At 39.3% G+C, this 26,624-nt stretch overlaps 1 protein-coding gene across 5 annotated transcripts in view; it reads right to left on the bottom strand.

Annotated features, from left to right (window-relative positions):
* The window catches only part of rbbp8 (retinoblastoma binding protein 8), a 78,505-nt gene that overhangs the window by 38,322 nt on the left and 13,559 nt on the right, over nucleotides 1–26,624 (bottom strand). For 2 of the 5 annotated variants that reach the window (XM_048595952.1, XM_048595954.1), the window contains exons 1-4: nucleotides 25,421–25,476; nucleotides 9,153–9,195; nucleotides 8,871–8,904; nucleotides 402–497 (exon numbers count right to left, since the gene is read on the bottom strand). Coding sequence is in view for 2 of the 5 variants with exons in the window: in XM_048595951.1 (XP_048451908.1) it covers nucleotides 402–497; nucleotides 9,153–9,195; nucleotides 25,421–25,541 (260 nt within the window). In the remaining 3 variants the exon portion in view is untranslated. Of the gene's footprint in view, nucleotides 1–401; nucleotides 498–8,870; nucleotides 8,905–9,152; nucleotides 9,196–25,420; nucleotides 25,609–26,624 lie in introns of those variants that run through there. The other 3 variants (XM_048595951.1, XM_048595950.1, XM_048595953.1) reach the window with 2 other exon arrangements.

The raw sequence follows: 26,624 nt of genomic DNA, 5'->3' as shown, positions 1-26,624 counted from the left end.
AGAAGGCCGAGAGGATATCTTATGGGGTACTCAAAAAATCATGACAGCTCTGGACAGAATAGCTCGGAAGAAGCTCATCACATTTGTGAAAGGATGGAGAATGAGAGGACGCTGATTTAAAGTAATTATCAAAAGCAATAAGTAAAATCTTTTCATGCAGTAAGTGATTAAGATCTGGAATGCACTGCCTGAAATGTAATGCAGGCAGGTTCAAAATGGTATCAGGGTTATAGAAAAGGCAAGAGAATGACATCAAGTGAAATGCTTATTTGTAGGGCTAGTGCATGTCAGAAGGGTAGACTGATCTCTTTCTGAACTGTAATGATTCTGTGAATTTGCAATGTTACCCCTCTCAATCTGAGCTACAGAGCAATTATTTTGTAAATTACATCACATCTTACCTGTCTTCTAAAACTTTAATGTTGTCATGTAATGCTTTCTGTTGTTCTCTTAACTGCTGATTTTTGTTATAGTATTCTTCAAGTCTCTGAGCATCTCTGTAAATACAGAATTGTATATTAACATAGGATCCAAAACTCAGGGATCAATTATTAAAGGAAACTTGCATTCCACTCTTATCTGAATGTCAAAATGGAATTTTGATTATCCCAGTTCTGCACTGATCTCCACCTAGTTTACAAGTAGTCTGGTAGACAATATATGCTTGTCTATGCATGCAGCATGTCAATACAAGTGTAAATCTAGTGCACATCGATGGTTCAATCTGAGTGAATGTTCAAGAATGTATACAAATTCATAAAAGAGATACAGACAGCAACACTTCAAAGTTGTGCAAGTATTATACTGATTAATTAGTTTATTTTAAATTCAGAACTGAGATTAAATAAACAACTAGCCACATTTAATTTTTATTCCTCCCTTTTTCATTGTATATAAAGAGCAGGCTCTTCAGCATTTCTCAGTTGCATCTGGTGCAATATCATGATTATTTGTTCCAAATGTGAACATTCAATTAAAATTAAATTTCGGCCCCCAGTGTCTTCTGATGCTAAAGTCCTATCATGGATTTTACATGAAAAGACTAAAATCCACAAAACACAGAATATTGTAGACAGTTAAATGAAAATAACATGATTTGTTTTGGTGTTAACAGCAGACCAAATATTCTGAAATAGTCTGCCATTAATTTGTAAAATATTCTGCAGCTGCACTTCACAATACTTTAGAACTTTTCAAGCTATGACATGTTTACTTGCTGCAGTGAGTGAAACCTAAACGCAGGTTTAAATGGATCCTTTCATCATCAGTTTTATTCATCTGCCCCATTTATATGAATGTGAAGATATAACATTTGGAAAATTCCAAGAAGTGTTTGCTATTTTAAAGCCTTTTTTTAAAAAAAATAAAGTATCAAAAGTAAAATTAAAAATAAAACAAACTAAAATAAAAACAAACTAAGAGATATTTAGTTTCTTTCAACAAATGAGATTGACAGGTTGCCTTAGAAGTTCAGACTTGCCAATGGCCTTTGCCCCAGTATCTAGAGAATAATTAGCTGTAATGATCAGCAAAGCTCTACATAAGAGTCCCATTGTCATGCTTGTTATCTCACAGAAATATTAAACTTCAGGAATTTGGGGGAGTCAGTAAGTGACTTTTGTTAAGGACCATTACTTTGACAATGAGATACTTGTATAATGATTAGTCATTTTGCAAGGAATGTAATGAATCACAACAAACTATTCAATGAATCTGCTGGATTTGTCCATTTGTGAGCTGTATTTAAAATTGTTAAGAAGGAATAAAACAAATTCATTTCAAGCTTAAAAACAATTCAGGTTATACAAAGTTAAGTTGCAATTTCACAGAAGTAGATGTATTCAACAATAACATCATAAAGAAACATCAAAAGGTCAATCATCTAACAGGCACAGGCACATATGCAAGCTTTATGCCAGAACTACTTTTTCTTGTCCTCTTGTGATAGACTGCTATACATGATTTCCTTTCTCATACTCTACACAAAAAAACCCTAAAATGATCCTGTATCAAGTACACAATAAACATTCTAAGAAACCAAAAATCAGACCCTAGTAAGCTCTGAAAAGATGGTCAAGAGGTGGTGGTGTGCAATTGATAGAAAGACCGACCTACCATTCACAGAACAAAACAACCATTAGTCATCCTTCACACACTGAAAGTTACTCAGACAGTGCAAAATCTAGCAGTATGGTTCCTGTTGAGAAGCAAATAATTTTCTATAAGCTGCTTTGTTGTAATGAGCAATTAGCTGTCAATATTTCCAACCTTAACTTCTACATGTTGTAACTCCACCAGGACAGTAGCAGATAGCAAGAATAACAAGCGATTTCTGATGCAGAGACCATGAATGAACAGTTTTCTTAAACTGAGAAGCAACTTAAAGAGGAGCCCTGAGGAAGTGGTGAAAACTGGACAATTGCATCTCAGAAGGCCATTTGGCCAGCAAAAGCAATCCAAAACACCAAACAGCTTCATTTACTAGTCACAACTCATTTATAACAACAGCACAACTGATTGAGCTGGTTGGGTCCGAAAGGACGCAGCTGCTAGACTGGGTCTGCAGCAGGTGGTGGGGGAACCAATAAGAGGGAGAGACATATTTGACCTCATTCTCACCAATCTGCTGACTGCAGATGCATCTGTCCATTACAGTATTAGTAACAGCAACCACCACACAGTCCTTGTGGAAACAAAGTCCCGCCTTCACTATCACCTGTGTTAAATGGGACAGACTTCAAACTGATGTAGCAACTCAAGACTGGGTGTCCATGAGGTGTTGTAGACCATCAACAGCAATACAATTGTACTCCAGCGCAATCTACAAGTACAAATCACAACCTCATGGCCCAGCAAATCCCCCACTCAACCATTACCATTAGGCAGGGGATCAACCCTAGTTCAATGGAGTGTGCAGGAGAGCATACCAGGAGCAGCACCAGAGATACCTAAAAATAAGGTGTCAATTTAGTGAAGCTTCCAAACAGGACTACTTGTACGCCAAACAGTATAAGCAACATGTGATAGACAGAGCTAATTGATCCCCAAGGATCAGATCCAAGCTCTCCAGGCCTGCCACATCCAGGTGGAAGCATTTGCAGCAATCTTCAGCCAGAAGTTCCAAGTGGATAATCTATCTTGGCCTCCTTCAGTGGTTTCCAGCATCACAGATATCAGTCTTCAGCCAATTTGATTCATTCCACACATGTTCTCAAGAAACTTGGAGGCAGTGGACACCGTAAAGGCTATGGGCCCTGACAACATTTCAGCAACAGTCCCGAAGACTTGTGCTCCAGAATTTGCTACTCCCCTAGCCAATCACTTCCAGTACAGTTACAACATCGGCATCTACCTTAATAAAAATGGAAGAATTACAGATGCTGTAAATCAGGAACAAAAACAGAAGTTTCTGGAAAAGCTCAGCAGGTCTGGCAGCATCTATGAAGACAAATCAGAATTAACATTTCGCATACGACGACCCTTCCTCAGAACTGATGGTAGCTAAGAAAATGTCAGTTTACATGCAGAAGATATGGTGGGGGAGGGGGTAAGAAGTAAAGAATAAGTGGGGATAGAGCCCAAAGAGAGAGAAGAACAGTTGGACAGACAAAGGAGTTGTTAATGATCTGGGGTCTTTTTTTGTGGGCATAACGTAGATGTTCTGCGAAGTGGTCACCCATTTCTCCTCTACATTGGAGAAACGAAGCGTAGACCCTGAGCTTCCAGTTGCCTAGCACACCACCCTGTTCCCTGGCCAACATCTGTGTGTCAGGCTTGCTGCAGTGTTCCAGCGAACCTCAGCACAAGCTGGAAGAGAAACATTTCATTTTTAGTTGGGGACCCTGCAGCCCTCCAGACTCAACATCGAGTTCAATAATTTTAGGGCCTGAACTCACCCATGTCCTAGCCTCCTACCTCACACACCAGGCCTTGTTATCACATAGCCTGCCATTACACACTACCTTCTGTTAGCCACCAGCAGTCTCCGTTAACAACTAGTCACCCTCCTAGCCAGATTGTTATCAACTCCATTGTCTGTCCAACTGTTCTTTTCTCTCTTTGGAGTCTATCCCCACCTGTCATTTACTCCTTACCCTTACCCTCCCTCCCTCCCTCTCCCTCTCTCTCTCCCCACCCCACCTCACCCTATCTTCTGCATATAAATTAACATTTTCTTAGCTACCATCAATTCTGAGGAAGGGTCACCAGGACCCAAAACGTTAACTCTGATTTTTCTTCACAGATGCTGCTGAGCTTTTCCAACAACTTCTATTTTATTCCTGTCATCTTTGTTTAGTTTTTGATATGGCCAATCATATCTTTTTCTACATTGGACTTAGAATTTAAAAAATTAACCATGTACCTTTAATGAATACAAAACTATCGAATTATTATGAAAGAAAAAAACCTGTTCAATAAAAATGTAATATTGATCATCACTCTCGGCTTATAATATGATAATAAAGATGCTAAACTCTGCTAAATAACCCAAAATACACACACCAGGTTGAGAAGGGGTGAAAACAGATTATGCAGATGGATTCCCATAATTCAGTGGAAGTGTTCCTACGTCTGAACCCAGGAGGTCTAAGTTCAAGTCCCGCTTGCTTTACAGGTATATAAATAACACATTTGAACAGGTTGATTAAAAGGATCTACACTGTGCAGAGATTAAAAAAAAAACTCAGTCCAAAAGCCTTAATACTTGAATACAATAAAGTTTAAGTTGTTCAAACGTCTAACACTCTGATGTTCTGACACAGATGTCGATGGAGATTTTTGTAGATGCAGTCATTCAGGAATTACCAGCAAGCCCTTTAAAAGCTTCCCATGCAATAGCTGCAGTGGAGTTCCAGGTACCCTCCACTCAACCGACAACAAGATAATTTCCAGAAAAGGGAGAGCTGAGATTCTATCACCAGGCTTCTTTCCAACTACCCCAAATAATATCCAAAGCAGAAGCTAGTATCTAACAGTCATAAATGCAGGCAAAGGGCTTCCATTATAAGATGACAAGCAACAGCCTTGTGAAAATAAGTGTCCTATGATTTCCTGCTCCCTCCTGCTTCATTCCCATTTGGTAGTGTTGCTGGGGTCTACCATATTATGTCTGCTGTAGCACTGAAGTCTAGGGTAGCCACTCCTATTTCACTTTGGAGGTCAATTCTTTTGACTATGTTTGTACCAAGACTGAAGCGAGTCAGGAGCTGAGTAGACCAAGCAGAACTCAACCTGAGCGTCAGTGAGCAAGCTATTCCTTTGCAAGTATGACAGCATTTGACAATGAATACTGGCATCGTTTTCCTTCTGATTTTGGTAATTAGCCAGGTGGGATTATTGGTGCTTTTTGTGCACGTGGCACACCTGGAAAATTTCCACATTGCCAGGTAGATGGCAGTACTGGAGCAGGTTGGTTGGGGATTTGGCACAAATCTTGGTATAGCAGGAATGTTGTTGTCAGAACACTTGGCTTTTGCAGTATCCAGTACTTTCAGAAAGAGGGTTGGTTAGTTCAGTTGACTGGATGGCTGGTTTGTGATGTAGAGTGGTGCCAACAGTATGGGTTCAATTCCTGCACCAGCGGAGGTTACCATGAATCAACCTCCCTGTCTTCTTTTCCCTCTCTCTCTCACACACACACAACTTTATCTTTACTTTCAGAAGTTTAAGGATATCACATAAAGTAAATCGAATTGATACAAAATTGCCATTGAAATAGGATGATGTAGACCTAAGGAGGATGTGGTTTTGGATCATCCACTTGCCATTTCTGGCTGAAGACAGAGTCAAATGCTACAGTATCTTCTCTTGCACTGAAGTGCTGGGCTCCATCACCATCCAGGGTAGGATATTTGTGAACTTTTTTGCTCCAATGAGTTGTTCAACTGGCCAACACCATTCACAACTGGATGTGAGGTGAACAGAGCTTAGATTTGATCCATTGGTTGTGGGATCCCTTGGCCCTCTCCATCACTTGCTACTTATGCTTTTTGACACACAAGTTGTCCCATGTTTTAGCTTCACCGGGTTAAAACTTCATTTTTAGAAATGACTGGTGCCACCTCTGGTGTGCAATGCTATGATAGAGAACTTTCTTCATGTGAAGACCAGATTATGATTCCACAATGACTGTGTAGTGGTCATTCCAATTGTTATTCTCACGGACAAACGCATCTACAGCAGGTAGATTGGTAAAAATTAGGTCAGGTAAGTTTCTCCTTTTTTTGCCGGTTCCCTTATCATAAGCCACAAACCCATACTAGCGGTTATGTCCTTTAGGAGTTGGCCAGCTTGGGCAGTAGCGCTATCACTGAGCCACTGTGTGGCCCAGCCATCCAAAGTACATTCAATGCTACGCCCACCCTGACAGTTTCCTCCAAGCAGTGATGGGGGCAGAAGGTGGTAGAGATGGGTGTTTGGGGGAGATAGGGGCAGGTGCTAATCAGCAAGCTGTTTCCTAGTAAATGTTTTACTTAATGCTAGCAGACATCATGAGGTTTATGATGTTAAGCCAATGTTGAGGACTCACAGGGCAACTGTCTCCCAATTGAGTACCACTGTGCCACCTCTGGTGGTGGAGGGACTGGAGCACAGTAATATTCATGGCTTCATATCTTACAGACAATATCAGGTTGTTGCTTGACACTGTATAGGACATCTCTTCCAACGTTGGCACAAACCCCCTAGATGTTAGTACGGGCTCTTGGCAAAGTCAAGTTTGTTTTTTTCCTTTCTGGTCTAAAGCCATGTGTCGACCAGTCAAGACTTTCTTCTCTAAAGGAAATTAATGAACCAGATGAAGTCAGAGTAATACAGCATGGAAACAGACCCTTCAGTCTAACTCGTCCATGCCAACAAGAGTTCCCAAAACTAAACTAGTCCTATCTGCCTGTGCCCCACCCCACCCCCATTCAGCGATACCTTTTTGCTGACAAAGTACATGTTTGAAAGTATGGTTGTAGCACAGGTTCATTGAAACAATTTCCGTCTTTAGCTGCTGTAGACAGGAACAGAACTACAGCTGGTGTCCTAAACATAGCCCTCTAGACAAGAACCTCACTAAGGTGGTACTGAACAGGAAACATTCAGCGATTATAATCTTTTGGAATCTTCTTAGGGATCTAGACTCTCCTGTAGCCCAGTTTGTAAGGCTCTTATCTGAACTCCTTAACAGACGAATCGCCTGTCTACATCCAATCCTCCTCTAGAGAAAGCTCCCCTTTCTGAAGGACCAGGTTGTGCAATGCACAGCAAATGAGTGTTGTATGACTGGTGTATGTTGGAGTGTGCTATCTGGTCTATCCTAATATCTGACTGCATTCTAAGCAAAACAATGATCTGGTCAACACTTGGCTATCATTGTACATACACTCAGGATCCACCATTAACTTCTTACTGGAGTCATCAACCAGTTTTTTAAAAATTAGATTTTGTCACTGAGCAGCCAGCTATCCAAAGATTCTGGGCCAGGAAGTATTCTTGGTATTTTGGAGGGTTTAAGGATGTCAGCACCATGCACAAACATGTATGACTCTGGTATCCTTTTTGGTTAATTAATGTCTCCAGCTGTCAGCTGGCACTTTCATAAGTGCATGGGTATAATTAATTATCTCTTGTACCTTTGGAAACCAGCTGATAAAGCTGCTAGCTACTTCCACTTCCCTTGCTTTGTCAGGTGTAACAGATAGCTAATGATAGACATGCCCAAACATGGCATCAACGAAGACCTTAATGCAATGATTTGCTGCAGAGTGGGTGATCCTACTAAGATATTCACGTGTTGCCTGGAAGAGCTTGAAGACACAGAAGTTCAAAATCACTTTTTATGGAGGCTACAGGCTTTGGTTTGCCAGTCATGCAATTCAAGGTTATCTCATCCAGCAGCATATCACACACAGACATGAGATTCTTTTGATAAGTTTTAGGAGAGAAGTCTTTGTTGTTCCACCATCAGAAGGCAAGATGTCTGACCCTATACATGGAGTTAGCAGAACATTCCTCCGCATACATCTGCCTGTCCCCTTTTGCATCCCCTCCTCAGCCATCACACCTCTGCACGTGGCGAACCTTCCTGCATTTCATGGCACACACATCCCTTGCCAGCTGGTCTCCTCTTTCTCCACAGCACTGCAAGAGGTGCCTCCCCCAGAACTGTGAATTCGCATATCAGACACCAACTTAGCGCACTTGGTTTTTGCTCCCTTCGCCAAAAAACTTTCCTGATCCAGAAGTAAACATTTGCATGAATATGCAAGTCTCAGCAGACACTTGTTCAAGTCAGACATCACCCCACATGCAGGCTTTTCATCCATGTTTTCAACAATCCATGAAAGAAACTGAAAAAAAATCACTCTGGCCATATTTCTCTTGCACCTCACTTCATTATGGCATGTGCCATGTTTTATTCCAGTTAAATGAATTCTAAGCATCATTAATCGCTTGTTAGTTAGGTATTTTAAAACTAATAGGCGAGCTGCCGAATTCAGCACCCGCCCAGGATTTTATCCATGGGTAAGAACAACAGCAGTCCAGCATTGCAAACACATAATTTAGCCCATATAGCATGCAGAATGACTTGAGGAATTTCAGAAATGACTGTACAGAAATGTAAAATTAATTTTCTTCCTGTTTATAACAGGAAGAACTAAACTCCAGTTCTGAAGAAGGGTCACTGGACCCAAAATATTGATTCTGATTTGTCTCCACAGATGCAGCTAGACCTGCTGAGTTTCTACAGCAACTTCTGTTTTTTGTTTCAGGTTTCCAACATCCACAGTTCTTTTTTTTTTAAAAAACTATTGACTGCGACAGTGTAAGTTGGTCACTGAAAGAATATTCATGGTGGAAAAGAGTGAAGCTGAAATACTCACTTTTGTGCCTTTGGTGTAGTCAACCTCAATGATTCTGAATGATAATTAAACAATTTTTATTTTTAAATTATTAGCTCATGACAGACTTCTAAGGTTGACATTACTATTAAGTGTAGATTATTTTATAATATGTACTTAAAGTTAATTGTCCAAATGATATTACCTTTGTATTCATTGCCTTGTCAATAAATACAACTTCCTTTACTTATTCTACAAATAAACACTTTCAACTATAGGTAGTTCATTATTATAATGAGAAATTGTTAAAATTTAGATACTTACAAGCATCTCTCCTTCTTTAACTTGCTTACTTTAATTTGCAGCACTGCATTTAAAAGAAATATATTTTAAAATGACACATATGGAAAACAGCATTAAACTACTGAAATCAAGATCAAGTTAGCAGATGTACTGGAAGCAGAAATGCTCCAATTGTTGAAACACTATTCTGTTCCTTCATTATCTGAAAGATGAGGGGAAACCCAAAAGCATGAACTAACAAAACTGGAAAATGCTGGAGTAAAGCAGCAGGTTTAGTCAGTGTCCATGACAAAAACAGACAAGTTAATGATCTGGCTCTTCAAAAAGTTTTGAACAAACCTTAACTTGTTTGTAGTCTCCAAGAACACTGGCTAGCCTGAAGTATTTTTCCAATATTTTTCTTCCATTGAGCTTTGCTCAATTGTCAACTGTTTACAATTTTAAAATTATAACAGATCTAGTCATTGATGGGGTAATTTTACAACTAGGTAACAGGGTCTACATTGTAGGTGATGCCAATAGTATGAAGCAAACAACTTGAAAAGCTCGGAACAAATACATGATTAGCACTGTAAACGAAACTTTCATGTTTTTCTAATAAGAACCTGCTGTTGGTAGTTAGCTCAAAGTCAAATCGGTCATATTAGCTGTACTTATCTAGTCATCGGTGTGAACAATCCTACACTAGAATGACTATAAACATGGATCAGTGGAAGAGAAAAGGGACAGTTATTAATCCATTGCAATAGCTTTTTTAACCACCAATATGCCTGTCTCTACAAACTGCTGGTCTCCCTATGCAGGGATGATATTAGTAATTTTTAGATAGTTTCTAATCAAACTGTTCAGACATGTTGTCACATACCTCTGGAGCAGGTGAGACGTGGACCTCCTGGACCAGAGGTAGGTACACTAACAGTGGTCCAAAAGAGCCCTCCATTACTAACTCTTATTTCAAGAGTCCATATTAAGTAATTGGTTATCTGAGTAATTGAATCAGATTGCAATGTTGAGCATTTGCACATGTTGTTGGTTTGTTTCTATCACAAATGTTTGTTTATTTAAAACAATTGTGCCTCAGGTGGGTAGTTTATATCAGTCAAATGAGTACCTCCCTGGAGCAGAATTGCCTACGTGTATAACTCAACTTCTGTCTTGGCAGGCAGAAAACATTGAGCAGCCTGCAACATAAATTAGTTTAAAGACACTGGAAAATAATATTTCATACTCTTTTGAGATAAGATAGTTTAAACCGGTTCTTAATGGAAGCATTTGTATTAGTTGTTATTTTGCTGTTTCATTTTGTTTCAACGTAATATATCAATACGACTTACAAAGAGGGTGTGATCACATAATGGTTTGTGCACAGAGGAGGCTATTTGGCCTACCATATCTGTGCTGGCTCTCCATAGAAACAATTCACCTACTGCCAGTCATCTACTTTCTTTCCAGAGCCCTGCACATTCTTTCTTTCAGACAGTAATGCACTTCCCTCTTCAATATGTTGATTGAACCTGCCTTCACCATACTGTCAGACAGGGCATTCCACATGTTAATAAGTCACTTAGCTAAAAGGTTTTTCCTGATCTTGCAAATCACCATGTCCTCTTCTGCTTTTTGGGCCACTTATGATTTTGAATACTCATATCAAAATTCTTCTTGAACTTCTCGTCTCTTAGAGAAAACAATCAAAATGTTCCAAATTTTTTTCGACATAACTGAAATCACTCATCCAGGACTATTCTCTTGATTCCTTTCAACACCCTTTCCAATGCCTTCACGTCCTTCCTAAAGTGTAATGCACAGAATTGGACACAATACTATAGTTGAGGCCAAGGGCAGTGTTCTACACAAATTTAAAATAAGTTCATTGCTTTTGTACTTTATTTCCCTATGAATAGGGTGCTGGGTGTTTTATTAGCCATACTTTCTCAATCTATCCTGCCACTTCCAATTATATCTGCTCTTGCATCCAGTTTCAAACTGTACACTTTATAACTTTTCTCTCCATGTCTTCCTAAAACAAATCACATTTCTCTGTATCAAATTTCATCTGCCACTTGTCTGCTCATTTTATCAAACTGCCTAAATCCTTTTGAAGCTCTACATTATCTACGTAACATTTCAGAATGGTTCGAAGTTTTGTGTAATCACCAAATGTTGACATTATGTCCGCACACCAAGATAAAGGTACATAATATGTACCAGGAATAACAGGAGACCCAACAGTGACACTCATGGAACTCTAGTCTCCAGTCACAAAACCATTCATTAATAGCAATGATAGTATGTTGTTTGCCGTAAGCAGCCCATGGAACCTCAGATGTAAAAGTATTCAGTAAAACAATTAATTATATTCTATTCGCAAGCACAACATGCACAAGGGTGAAAGCTTGTGATCATAACATCTGTGCCTCTGTTTATTGAAAATGCATCTTGCTGTAAACAGAAGAATTGGGAGAGTTTGAATTTGATACCATGTTAATGCTGTGCACACCACAGTACTCATTGTTCTTCAGTAAAAGCTTTGTCAAAGCAAAGTCCAGGTTTGGTCAAGCACTAAAAGCTACAGGGCATGTAGTGATCAAATAGATGCATAATCCAAAATTCATATTCATAGCCCACATGTTTATTTTACATTTTAAAAGAAAATCAAACTGCACCATTACTCACTAGACTTAAAAAAAAATACATACTTAAGTGGATACTGTTCATTTCTAAGCATTCAACACCTGTGGCTTGGGACTGAAAGGGGGTAAAGAAAGTACTTTCTATTCCACTGGGTCAAATAGGCAACTGCAATTAAAACCATATAAAGTGCATTGAATCCTGATCCACACCCAACCAAAGGTATGAGACTGCCCAACAATACAGCTCCTGTATGAACAGGCAACTTGTTTAACAAAGCATTCCAAATTGAAACAACTGCAACCTGAGCCACTAATAAAGGGAAGCAGTAACTCAAGCAGTCAAGTACTGCACTGCGTACAATTCAAATACAAAAATCTTCTGAACCCAAACAAAAAAAATTAAAACATATCTATTGTATAGGAGAGAACTTAACACTTTCCTAAGATGTAGAAGATTTTAAATAATAAAATTCACCTAAAGTGAATATCTTTACGAAGTCCAAATAATTTTTCAAAAATTTAACTTCGCGCAATGTTTAATCCAGGGTCAAGGAAGCAAGTTTAAATTCCTTAAATGAAAAAGTGTTTGTAGCTCTCAATTATCAATATTTCTAGCTTTCTATGTTACAAGGAGTTGACTTCTCCCTGTCAGTAATGTCTGACAACAATTAGCATGAATCAGATATATACTCTGCCGAGATTTAGAAGTTCAAGCCTGACTAATGCTCACTAATAACTATAGCCATGAAGAGATAATGAGATCTCAATATATCCTCGACTTTGAATGCTGCTTTTCCTGGTAAAGAGAAAAGGTTTTCACATGAGACATAAAATATAAACTGGGACAATTGCAGGTGAGCATTGGCAAGAATCGAGATTAGTCATAACCACCAAAAATGTGGGGCTGAATCTTACCATATTTTGGAGAAGTGTCATTTTCATAGAGTTCAATGGAAGGTTTCTCTTCACAAGGTGTAGCAAGTTTTCATGTGCTGTTGTCCTAAACTTGCCTCATTAAGTATCTACTCTGCTACTATGCTGCCTCTTTGATGCTGACCGGATTCTCCCACTTGCTGTAGCCAGTCGTACGTAACACTGTTTGGATATCCTGGGTGCCAGAACCATATTTAAAAGGCTGTGGCACACCTGGCTAAGTGCTGATATTCCAGAGCTGCCCTGCACAGTTACACACATTGTGCCAGGGCTTGGCAGATACAGGCAAATTGGCATTCTGCTCTGCCGACAGGAATTTTGAAGTTTTGGTGTCAAATGTCGGGCAGCCCACCACCTACCTGGGCCCCTTTCTCCATGTCTGCTTTCTATCTGGTGAGTGGTAGAATGAGAACTTGCATATTAATAAGGTGAGATAAGGTAATAATTAGGATGACAATGAGTGATAATCCCCGTAAATGGGCCTCTCACTACTCACTATTGAAAAACTCATCTTGATGGCTGCAACTTTGCTGGAAAATGTGACTCGTTGCTCCTGATAACGAGAAACAGTTTGCTTGACTTCTCACACGATTCTCCCAGATTTCTTGCCATGACCACATAATTCAGGCCTTGGGAATATTTGACCTGGGCACTTTTATTTGTGTGGCCTTCTACAGTGAATTGGGTCAAATGCTTTGAATACCTTCATGTTACATTCCATGGCTGTAGCCCTCCATCAAGTAGGTAGGGTATTCCTGCAGTCTGGCTTGGATGTAGCTTGATAAGAGGGCAGTGGCAAGATGCCTGCCTCAAGAAGAACAGGTAAGCAAACAGGTATGAAGACTGATGACACAAAAACAGGAAGGTGGAGTGTTTCATGCTTACTCCAAAATAAGCTTGCATATTTGGAGAGGAGAAATTTTTGCATTATAGAACAGAAAAGGTTGGCACTGGTCCAGCTGAAGGCTACACATCACCAGCTACCAAACTGCATGCGTTCTTCCCACTCAACTACTTGTGCTGGAGGCAAAAGCCCACAACTCCTGGGCAGATCAGGTTTGTAAAACTAAAGAATTTAAAAAAAATTTTTTTTTAATATTTAAACAGAATTAATTGTCGTTTTGAGTTTATGGTGAGGGTGTATGGGTGCACGCATGTACATACATGTCTGTAGCAACATATACAAAGTCACAAGGGAGGGGGTGAGCATGTGTAGGAAAGCAGGAAGTTGGCATGGGAGACAAGCAGAACATCATCCAGAGTGGAGAGGGGGCCTGATCATGAATGAGCATGAACACGTATGTTTTGAAGCTATTTTTGCGATATAGCTCCCATCGTTAATCTCTCTTCTGCCACAGTGAAATACAAGGAGAAGGACTGTGTAAATACCAAGAAAAATATACAGGGCATCAAGTCTCAAGTCTCTGACACACGTACAGACAGTCTTAGACGCTCAGACAATGCATTACTATCCACTGAAAATTGAAACTTTCTAGATAGATTCCACACATCTGCATAGGGGCCTTCCTCCAGGTCCTGACATGCAACAGCAGTGACCATTTCAAATTCACTACTTGACCATCGGAAGATCCATGTCACTGTTTCTTTTTTCAAAAAATGGAGGAGTGAAAAGGAATAAATGATGCCTTTGCTTTCACCTGTGTATAGTTCAGATGTAGCCACATGTAACAAATGTTGAAATAGCAAAATAACTTTTCATCCAAAAATAAAAGCTCCTTTTGACAATATCTGGTTCTCAGGGCAGCTTGCACCCTAAGACCAGCTTATTTTTTATTCAGTCATGCAGTTTAGGTGATACTAGTTGGGCCAGAATTCATTGCCCATCCCTAGTTCCTTGGAATGTGGTGGTGAACGGACTTTTTGAATCATTGCAATCTACTTGGTGTCGGTACACCCACCATTAGGGAAAGTACCCCAGGATTTGGAACAGCAGCAATGAAGGAACAGTGATATATTTCAAAGTCAGTGAGTGGCTTGGAGAATTTGCAGTAGCTGGTGTTCCCATGTATTTATTGCCCTTGTTCTTCAAGATGGTAGTAGTTGTGGGTTTGGAAGATACCGTCTAAGAAGGCTTGGTGAATTTCTGCACTACATCCTTTCAATGGTACACATTGCTGCTACCAAGCATTGGTGGTGGACAGCACAAATGTTTGCGAATGCAGTGCCAGTAAGCACAGCTCTCTAAAATTTATTTACACTTCATTGGCATCAGCATGCCTTATGTAGACACAAACAGAAAAGCTACGGAGGAAATCTGGATGTTTTTGGGGAGAATTAATGACCTTTCTTTCTCTGTTTACCAGGTGCCATTTGACAACACAAAAAGTGAAATTGTCTCCTGAGCAAAAACAGTTAAAAATTCTAAGGCCACTCAATTTCTCCCAATGCTTTTGCACTTCATATTTGGCACCACAATGGTTCAATCTTGGAAGGTTGGTTATATGACACTCCAGTACTAACTACAAACATTATCAGAAGTCAATAGATGCGCTACATTTGTGCATATTTCAGAATGAAAATGCAGAATTCCATCTCCCTCAATCTAAGAAACCTGGTAGCGGAAAAAAATCAAAGTTACCCATTACTTAGATCTCAACACACACGAAAGAAATCCTCTCATTATTTCCTGAAGATTCTAAATATCAATATTTTACCTCTACAGAGAGAAGGAATATTAGTTATTTTACTTACATTTATCTAATGCCATTAATATGAAAAATGCCCAAAGGCATGTCACAGGGATCAGACTTAGAGGTTTGCCAGCATTTGAAGTTATTTCTCTGAAAAAATGTGGGAGTTGGGGGAGGCAGAAAATTGTTTTGGGAGATGTTAAACTAATCTGCAGGGGGAAAATGGAACTGGATAACATCTCAAAGGATGAGGAACAAGATCAGACGGCAGAGAGGTAGAACAGAAATCACAGTCAATTAAAAAGAAAGTTCTGGGATTTGCCTTGACACTTAGTGGCCTTAGTGCAAGTAATAAGATTGGTTAACCTCCTTTATTACTTACACTAAGGGCACTAATAAACATTTAATTTAACACCATCTGTTGGTTAACCTCAAGCACAAGATGTTGCATGAGTATGACATGATTTTGTTACAAGAGAGATGGTTCAGCAAAGGCCATCATGACAAGCAAGTATTAAATGATTAGACAGTTTCAAATTAAATTATAAGATGTTGCATTAAAAGGTAGATGTAATTATACTGTAATGATTAATTTTAGGGCTCTGCCCTGCACAGGTAAACTACATAGATCAGTATTGCATAATTGTTAAGATGCATTTGAATAACTTTTCCATTTGGAAAAGTGCTATTATAAGTTCAAAACTGAAGAAAATAGCTGTTGAGAAATCTAGCCATGATTGGCAGTGATTTAAATATCTAGTCCTTTATGTTTGAAAACAAAGTTGCTCTGCAGTTTTCTACTAGAGAAAGAAAACTACCACTTGCTCCTAGATCGCTTTCATTTACAGGACATAGAGCCATAAAGTCATACAGCACGGAAGCAGACCGTTTGGTCCAACCAGTCCATGTCGAACATAATTCCAAACTAAACTAGTCCCACCTGCCTGCTCCGGCCTACATCCCTCCAAATCTTTCCTATTCATATATCTATCCAAACGTCTTTTAAACACTGTAGTTGTAGCTGCATCCACCACTTCATCAGGAAGTTCATTTCACACACGAACCACCCTCTGTAAAAAAAAATTTGCCTCTTATGTCTTTTTTTTAAACCTCTCTCCTCTCACCTTAAAAATGTGTCCCCTAGTCTTGAAATTCCCCATCTTAAAGAAAAGACAACTACCACCAACTCTATCTATACATCTCATTATTTTATAAACTTCTATCAGGTCACCTCTCAACCTCCCACATTCCAGTGAGAAAAGTCCCAGCCTATTCATCCTTTCCTCATAACTCGAATCTTCCATACACGGCAACATCCTGGTAAATCTCTTCTGAACTCTCTACAGCTTAATAGTATCCTTCCTATAACTGGGCAACCAGAACTGGACACAGTATTCCACGACAAGCTTCACCAATGTCCTGTACAATCTCAACATAATGTCCCAACTCCTATACTCAAAGTACTGAGCAATGAAGGCAAGTGTGCCAACTGTCTTTTTAAACATCCTGTCTATATGTGACACAAACTTTAAAAAGAATTATGTACCTGTTCCCCTAGGTCCCTCTGTTCTACAACACTACCCAAGGCCCTCCCATTAATTGTATAAGCCCTACACTTGTTTGCTGTACCAAAATGCAATACCCTGCATTTATCCAGATTGAACTCCATCTGCCATTTTTGAGCCTATTGACACATTTGATCAATATCCCTTTGTAATCTTAGAAAACCTTGTTCAGTGTCTACGATGCCACCAATTTTGGTGTCGTCCGCAAATCCACTAACCATGCACTAACGAAATCATTTATATAAATGACATCTCACGGACCATAGGAAAACATCTGTTTGGCATTTCCAAGTTCCTTTTAATACAGTGGCTGAGTTTCAAAGCTGCTTAACTCCCAAACTCTGTGTTATAGAATTGCTAAGCACAGAATCAGACCCTTCAGCTGAACTCATTCATGTCAACCAGGTATCCTAAACAAAAATAATCCCATTTGCCTGCATTTGGTCCATATCCCTCCAACCTTTCCTGTTCATGTACCTGTCCAAATGTTTTTTAAATGTTGTAATTGTACTCGCCTCCACCACTTCACTAGCAGCTCGTTCCATACAAACGCTGTGTAAAGAACTTGCCCCTCAGGTCCCTTTTAAATCTTTCCCCTCTCACCTTAAACCTATATTTTCTAGTTTTGGACTCCCCTACCCTGAGGAGAAGACCTTGGCTATTCATCTTATCTATGCCCCTCATGATTTTATCAATCTTAACGAGGTCATCCATCAGCCTCCTACTCTGCAGGAAAAACAATCCCAGCCTATCCAGCCTCTCCTTATAACTCAAACTCTACAAGTCTTAGTAATATTCTTATAAATCCTTTTTGCACCCTTTCCAGTTTAATAACATCCTTCCTATGCAGACCGAACAGAATCGTATGCAGTATTCCAAATGTGGCCTTAACCACTATCTTGTACAGCCATAACATGATGTCCCAACTCTTGTACTCAATGGTCTGACTGATGAAGGCAACTATGTCAAGCACATTCTTAACCACATTGCCTACCTATGATGCCACTTTCAAGGAACTATGTACCTGCACCCCTAGGTTTCTCTGTGCGACAACATTCCCCAGGGCTCTACCATTAACTATGTAAGCCCTGTTCTGGATTGTCTTACAAATTCAACACCTTGCATTTACCTAAATTAAACTCCATCTGCCATTCCTCAGGTCACTGACCCAGTTGATCAAGATCCTGTTGTACTTTAGATAACCTTGTTAACTGTCCGCCACACCAATTTTGGTGTCATCTGCAAACGTACTAACCTTGCTTTCTACATTCTCATCCAAATCTTTTTTATAAGATATGAACAACAGTGGACCTAGCACTCATCCTTGCAGCACACGGCTGGTTACAGGCCTCCAGTCTGAACAACAACCCTCTACCACCACTCTGTCTCCTACGATCAAACCAATTTTATATCTAATTTGCTAGCTCTCATGGATCCCATGAAATCTAAACTTACGAACCAGACTACCATGCAGAACCTTGTCAAAGGCCTTGCTAAAGTCCATGTAGACAACGTCCACCACACTGACTTCATCTATCTTCTTAGTTGAGTGATGCTCTCCAATTTGTTATGGTTTCCCGAGGTGGTGCCAACTCAGTATGCTCCCTGGGTGAGGAGAGATGAACTGGCTCCCCTTCTTTATTCACCTTGCTCCATAGCTGGTCGCAACAAGCTTAATTTAATGGATGCTCAACAAGGTGACAGGATAAATTGATAAGGTGGTTAAAATAGATTTGGGGAATGTAAAAGCAACAAGATTATTCGAGGATTTTATAAATCGTTGGTTAGACCCCAGCTGGAGTGTTGTGGAAAATTCTGGGTACCACACTTCAACAATGTAAAGGTCTTCAAAAGATGCAGAGGGGGCATACTGGGGGGTGGGGTCACCAGAGATTAAGAGCTTCAGTTACCAGAAGCAGGAAAGGATAGGGTTCTTCTCCTTAGATGAGAGCTTAACAAAACCTCTAATAGAGGTAGAAAAACACTACTTCCTCTGATGAATGGGGTGAAAAGAGATCAATTTAAATTAATTGACAAAAGATCTACAGGAGAGGAGCTTTTTTATTTCTCACTCAGTTGTTAGAATCCACAAAACTCTCCCTGAAGAGAGTTCTCTAAACAATATTAGATACTTGAAAATGAATAACTCACCAGGTTACTGACAAAAGACAAGAATGTTAGACTTCACATTTAAAAAAAAATGTTTTTTCATGGGATTGGGCAGACTGGCTTAGTCAACAGTTTGCGGCTAGAAATTGCGCTTGGACTGAACAGCTTGCCAAGCCAGTTCAGAGTGCAGTTAGAAGTCAACCACGCTAGTGTGGATCTCAAGTCACATGCAAAGTAGATCACGGTAGAATGGTAGGTTTCCTTCCCTAAAAGGCTTTTATGGCAATCTGCAAAAGTTTCCATGGGCACCATTGCTAAGCTTAGCTTAGTATTTCAGACCTATAAATTGAATTCAAATTCTACTGTGATGGGGTCCGAACCAACATTCCCAGAGGAATGCCCAGACCAAGCAATGTTTCAAAAGGTTTCCAGGCAGACAAGTTTTGAAACCTTATTTAACTTTCCACTGTTGGAGAATTTCCCGGTCAACTTTCAATTAGGATTAAAAATACTTGAAATAAAAACTAAAATGATGATGGCAGTATCTATGAAGCATGACAGATTTAATTTGAGATCAATGTCTCAATGCCAGAACTAAAGCACTTAGTCAAAGGCATCTCTAACTAGAGGTTAGAGGAGAGTGATGGTGAAAAGGTAGAAAGAACAAAAAAGATGAGAGCAGAGATTAAATGCTATTTGAGATGCAATTCTGTGTTGCTACAAGGAAATCTCAAACTGATACCTTGGGTAAACACTATGCAAACATAAAATAAGGTCATCTCGGCCAACCTTCAAAGGAAATGCACATAATAATGATTTTACAACAGGCTATACTGAATAAGGAGTACATGCTTGCCTTACAGTTGAATAATGCCACATAAAGCGATTGTTAGCATATTATAGAAACCAGTTTTCTTATTGCCAACATATGAACAACTAAACTATTATGACATTAAATTAAAAATCAAAAGAAATCAAAGAATGGCAATGAAGCTAATATTTTTATTTTCAAAAGCAAAGTATTATGGCTGCCAGAAATATTCAAGTCAGCCAGTATATGGAGAATGAAACAGCTAATATTTCAAATAAATGGCTTTCCACAAAACTCATTAATTTTTGTTTATTTTAGACTTCCCAGTCATCTTGGTTGTACTAATCTGCTCGGGAATATGATTGGGAAATAAAAGTTTATTGACAGGTTAAGACTTTTTAAAAAATTATTGCCCAGCAACTGACAATGAGTCTGCCTCAGCATCCACACCATAAAAATATATGCATGATGAACGATTTCGACAAATGCCTAAAGATTTAATTTTCTGATTGCACCTGTCGACTGAAACTGAATTCAAATATTTTGTGGTGTATTCTTTCACACTATTTGAGAGAAAGGGTCTTTCATTCAATGATGTTCCTAAAAAAGGGACCCAGAATATCTCTCAATTTTAAAAAAAAATGAAATTTCAGTCCAAATTTTGCTGGAGGGCAGCATCTCATGGTGTGCCAATGATGCACAGTGGAAAATATTGCTCATTTAAGATACAATGACAACTAAATCAGATCTGAACTGCCGCATGTTTACAAAAATCCATTTTTAACTTGTGGGTTTGATAGACCAACAGGGAAAAGCTTAAACAAAACACAGTAGATTTTCCATCAGAATTCACATACCTTGCTCTAAAACAATGGGAGGATTGCAGAAAGTCTAACTAACAGTACACGTGTTATTTTTCCAGGATTTCCATAACTTTTACAGCAGATGTACAGGAAAAGGCCTGCACAAAATTCATGGAATTATCCATTCCAACTCAACCAGCAAATAAAGAAATTAAAACAGTTAAATAATTTAATCATTACCTCCTTAGGCTCTCAGAAATAGATGTGTTTTAAAAAAGCATGTGCTTTTACCCATATTCTTAACTTTCAATTGAGTACTGGGGCAGCACGGTGGCCCAGTGGTTAGCACTGCTGTCTCACAGCACCAGATACCCGGCTCGATTCCACCCTCGGGCTGTGTAGAGTTTGTACATTGTCCCCGTGTCTGCGTGGGTTTCCTCCAGGTGCTCCGGTTCCCTCCCACAATCCAAAGATGCACACAGTAGGTGGATGCTAAATTGCCCATTGTGTCCAAGGATGTTTAAGTTAGGTGGGTTAGATGAGGGAAATGCAGGGGTAGTGGAATGGGTTTGGATAGGACGTTCTTCAGAGGGGCTCTGAGGACTTGATGTACCAAATGGCCTATTTCCACACTGTAGGGATTCTATGATTCCATGATACTGGCCGTTATTGTTCTGTTTGATACAGGGACTTGATTTTGCAAGAATGTGAACTCAAGGAGTTAAGTTCATCACATTTACATTGCAAGAGTAGGGAATCATAACAATGTAGATTCACAGACCTGCATTTTTATGCATCAAAATGCAACTAAATTTCTTGAACACGAATTTCCAAGGAAGAATTTGAAACTGTTGAAATAGCATTCCTGTGCCGAAAAGTATCTTCAATGGTAAAATAACAGATTTAAAAAAAAAACCTTTTTGCCACAAGGTTCAATATTCAATTAAAAATAATATAAATTAGAAAGCACTCAATAGTATACCGTCAACAGCACTGCTGAATGTAGAACTGATTCATTGTCTTCTTTCTGCTTGGAGTTACTATAACGCTGGTTGATCAACTTTCTCAATCTCCCCTTATGAATGATCTATTCCTCTTCAAATCCCACTGCATTTAAATTTCTCAGATCTGCATATTTAAATCTGGTTTTATGTAGGAACACAGAAGCAGAAGACCCTTTGAGCCTGCTCTGCCATTTTAGATCATGACCGATTATCTACCTCAACACCATATTCCCTGATATCATTAGTAACTAGAAATTGATCAAACTCTTGACATGAAATTATGTAAATGACTGAAATTCCACAGGTTCCAAAGCTTCAGCACCAGCTAAGTGAAGAAGTTCTTCCTCATCTCAGTCCTAAATGGGTTGACTTTTATTCTGAGAATGTTTCCCCTGGCTCTCGACGCCACAACCAGGGGAAATATGGTTTCCGCACCTTGAGGAATTTTCAAAGTTTCTTTTCAATCACTTCTTATTGTTCTAAACTCCAGGAAATATAGGCCCAGTCTCTTGATCCTTCCACACAGAACAGTCCTGCTATCCTACAAATCAGTCTGGAGAACTTTCACTGTGTTTTTCTCACAGCAAGTCTATCATACAGTAGGTAAGGGAAACTACATCACTTTCAAACTAAATGTAACATTCTATCCTACTATGTTCATTAATCTCAAGGGATCATTTACAACATTAGTTAGCTCTTTCCCATTGTGTAAGAATAGATATAAAATAATCTGTGTTCTACTCAAAACACATTCTAGGAATTCTTCCCCTACAACACTGTGCTTATAACACTCACTTAAATCTATATGTAGATCTATTGCAGAGACATGAAATCTGGCAAGAAGAGCAATAAAGAAGGGAATGCCAGAAAAATGAGATCTCGGAGTGGTTACAACATAGCAAATAGTAGTGGTACTTTACGACACTGTACAAATCAAGAATTTAGAGGCCCACATAGCAAGGAGAATGCTGCAATCACAGGTAACTTCAGTCTACATATAGATTTAAATGAGTGTATTAAGCATAGTGTTATAGGGGAAGAACTCCTAGAATGTGTTTGAGTAGAGCACATTCTGCATTCCCCTTGCTACATGAGCCTCTAAATTGTTGATTTGTACAGTGTCCTAAAGTACCACGACTATTGCTATGCTGTAAACACTCCGAGATCTCATTCTTATTGGCATTCGCTTCTGTATTACTCTTCTTGCCAGATTTCATGTATCTGCAATAGATGTTCATATCATTGCAATCTCTTATCAGCTATTTTCTTTGATCTACACTGACCCACAATGTGCAAGACCTTAATTTTGTCTCTTCTCATTACTCCACACATCCCACCTGAACATCTGTATCTCAGTGGTACACATTGCTGCTCCTCCTTTCTGTTATTATACAGTGCAGAAATCTGGACAACAAGGGTTGTACAATCTCTGGTAGATCCTCTCAGTTTCAGCCATACATACCTAGCACATAACATTCCACTGAACTTCTTAAAACGTACATACAATATATGAGTTAGAAACAGGAGGCGGCCATTTGGTTCCTTAAACCTGCTCTGTCATTTAATAAGATCACAGCTGACTGTAATCCAAAATCTACGTTCCCACGTATTCCTTGTAACATTCACAACATCAAGAATCTATCCACTTCTGCCTTTAAAATATTTAGAATTTCTGCTTGCACTGTCTTTTCAGTAGAGTTTCAAAGGCTAAAGACATGCAAAAGAAATGCCATCACTTGTGTCTTAAATGGGACATCCCTTACTTTTAAACAGTGACCCCCAAGTTCTCAATTTTCCCACAAGAGGAAACATCCTTTTGACATCTACCCTATTCAGCCCCCTCAGAATCTTCTATATTTCAATCAAGTCACCTTTTACTCTGATAAATTCCAGCTGATACTAGATAAGCTTGTCCAACATTTTTCACATAGGTCAACCTGCCCATTCCAGGCAATAGTCTAGTAAAGTTTCTCTGAACTGCTTCCAATATATTGGAACCTTCCTTAAATGGAGTGATCAATATTATACATAGCACTCCTGATCGGTCCTCACCAATGTCCTCTATAACTGAAGCGTAACCTGCCTACTTTTATATTCAATTTCCCTTAGAATAAACAATAACATTCTGTAAGCTTTATCAATTACTTGTTGTATCTGCACAGCTTTTGTGGTTTATATAGTAGGATACCCAGATCCCTCTGTAACTCAGAGCTCTCCAATCTCTCACATTTAGGTAGCACGCTTCATTATTGATCTTCTTGGCAAAATAGACAATTTCACATTTTCCCACATTATATTTGTCAGATATTTACATACTCACTTAAGATGCACATATCCCTTTGTAGCACCTTCTTCACAATTTAAATCGCTATCCATCTTTGTATCATCAGCAAATTTAGCAACTCTCTCTTCATTCGCTTCAACAAAATCATTTATATAAATTGCCAGAAGTTGATGCCCTACCACACCGCTTGTTACATTTCTTCCAATAATTTCAACCAGTTAACCTGTTGGTCAATTGCCTTCTTCCTTCTTCTATCATCAGTGATTCCAGGCACTTAAAACAAATTACTTTATTCAAGTCTTCACCCGCAATCTTTTCACCTTCACTCTGATCCTCTTCCCTAGGCTAAATCTGACACTGCATAGACTGGGGTCTTTGGTCTAGTGATCTTCATGACTCTACCTTGAGGCTCTTTGCTACAGTTCTCCAGAACTTGGTCATGTTCTCATCATTTTCACCACTATCTTCTGCAAACATTACTGACCGTTGCATTGCCCACCTCATTTGTTCAGTTAGGGTATCCATGAAAACCAGGAGGGGAATGAGCTCAGTGTTAATTCTTATTGCTATCCAACTTTGCCTTTGAAACTGTCATTCACTTCCAGTGTTTCTTACTCTTCTCTGGCACTCTGTGTAAATGCTCTATAATAGTCATACATACTTTTCAAAGACACCATGAATTCTAGCACATCACCAGACTTCCTCCTTAGGAACCGAGTCATTAGTCTTCTCTAGATCGATCAATATAATCATCATGTTGTATTGTCTTTCCTGATATTTCTGAATCATTTGTCATTAAACAAAAATAGCATAGAGATGCTTCTTCCACCAGTGAATCTGATGGAGTTTCATGGATTTCCACAATTCTTCTCAATCTCTCCTCTATGATTCCCTCTCATAAAAGTGATCTATAGAAACTAGAAATATTGCAATCACTATTCATGGATATCAGATAGGATGGGGGTACCTTTGTGAACTTAACAAATTCCTCAGGTTTTTGAGAAGTAGAAAAGAAAAAACAGAATGAAAGTCAGCCTGTACTTCCATGTGGTTGGTATTCAGTGATTCAAGATTAAATGTGTTTATGCATTTGAATCAAGTAAGAGAAGATGGTTGGATCTTAGGTTTCTTTTTTCAGGATCAAATGGATAATGAATGGTCACTGACCACCCTTTGAGAAAGAGCAGAATCCAAAGAGCATCCAGACTCAGCTTTATCCCAGCCAGAAGCTGGATCATTAGAAAAGAAGTAAAACAAACAGAAATTCTTAGTATCTTGGAAGCGATGAAACATGCTGATTGACTACAATGCCTCAATTGGGATTTGTCACCACAGAAAAAAAACTCAAGTTTCAACAAAAGTCCACAAAAAATAAAAAAAAAGAGTACAGGGTCTTGCAAGAAAACCAGTCATGATTGGGACAAAAACAAACCTTTCATAGACTTTACATGACTGGGTTTTATGTGCAATGTTAAAGACAATAAACAATGATCATGTACCTTGTACTTCGTTGTCATGGCATTCTTTCAGTTTAGTCCATATCTCCTTAAATACATCTATGGCAGCTTCAGTTGTACTTCCAGTGCTTGGGCTCCCACAGTTTGCACTGGAGCTATTCATGGTATGGTTTGTATGCAGATCTTCAAAGCTACATACTGTAGTTAAAAATCCTCAACTCAATTTTCACCTGTAAAACAGATTAGTTAAAACTGATCTTAGAGATTAAAAAAATAAAAAAAGATTCCTCTTCCCAACCTATATTCCTCTCTTCTCCAAAAAGTAAGCAAATAGATTCAGACCAAGATTCTTCAACTCTTTGGATATCAGGCATTCTAGGAAAACCCTACACATTCTAATACAATACAATAAAAAAACACATCCCGTACATCTCAGCTGTCCTCGTTTTTCAAGGACCGCAACTTCCCCCCCTCAGTGGTCGAGAACGCCCTCAACCGTGTCTCCCACATTTCCCGCAATTCATCCCTCACACCCCGTCCTCGCAATAAGAACCAAAAAAGAATCCCCCTCGTCCTCACGTACCACCCCACCAACCTCCGGATCCAACGCATCATCCTCCGACACTTCCGCCATCTGCAATCCGATCCCACCACCAAAGAAATCTTTCCCTCCCCACCCTTATCTGCTTTCTGGACGGACCACTCTCTCCGTGACTCCCTTGTCCGCTCCACACTCCCCTCCAGCCCCACCACACCCTGCACTTTTCCCTGCAACTGGACATTTAATACGCTGGCACACAACACATCAGTGAGGAAAGTTAGAGTACATGGCATGAAAAGGGCAGTAGCAATTTAGATACAAAATTAGCTGGATGAAAGGAAGCAGAGAAATGGTTCGACTGCAGGGGTGTTTCGATATGTATTTTGGCTACAGCCCGTTTTTCATGTGCAGCTTTATCTGCCAGCGTTTGGCTCCAGCTATCTGGCCCAGCTGTACTCTTGCCCAATTTTTAAAGTCAGCCCTCAGCCCAGTTACTTATTCATAATCTGATTGTTTGTTTGTTCTTTTCCACTGTCACTCAAAATCTTATGGTAAAATGATCAATTTCCCTAAACGCTGCCACAGGTACATTTGATCTGCTTGGCCAAACCCATTCCCAAGAACCAGATTTTGCACTGTAGGTATCAATGTGGACTTCACAAGCTTCAAAATCTCCCCTCCCCCTACCGCATCCCAAAACCAGCC

The sequence above is a fragment of the Rhincodon typus genome, chromosome 4 (assembly GCF_021869965.1).
Source record: "Rhincodon typus isolate 14 chromosome 4, sRhiTyp1.1, whole genome shotgun sequence".
NCBI classification, from domain to species: Eukaryota; Metazoa; Chordata; class Chondrichthyes; order Orectolobiformes; family Rhincodontidae; genus Rhincodon; species Rhincodon typus.
Note: the sequence above shows the minus strand (reverse complement) of the source record. Positions and strands in the feature narration are given on the sequence as shown.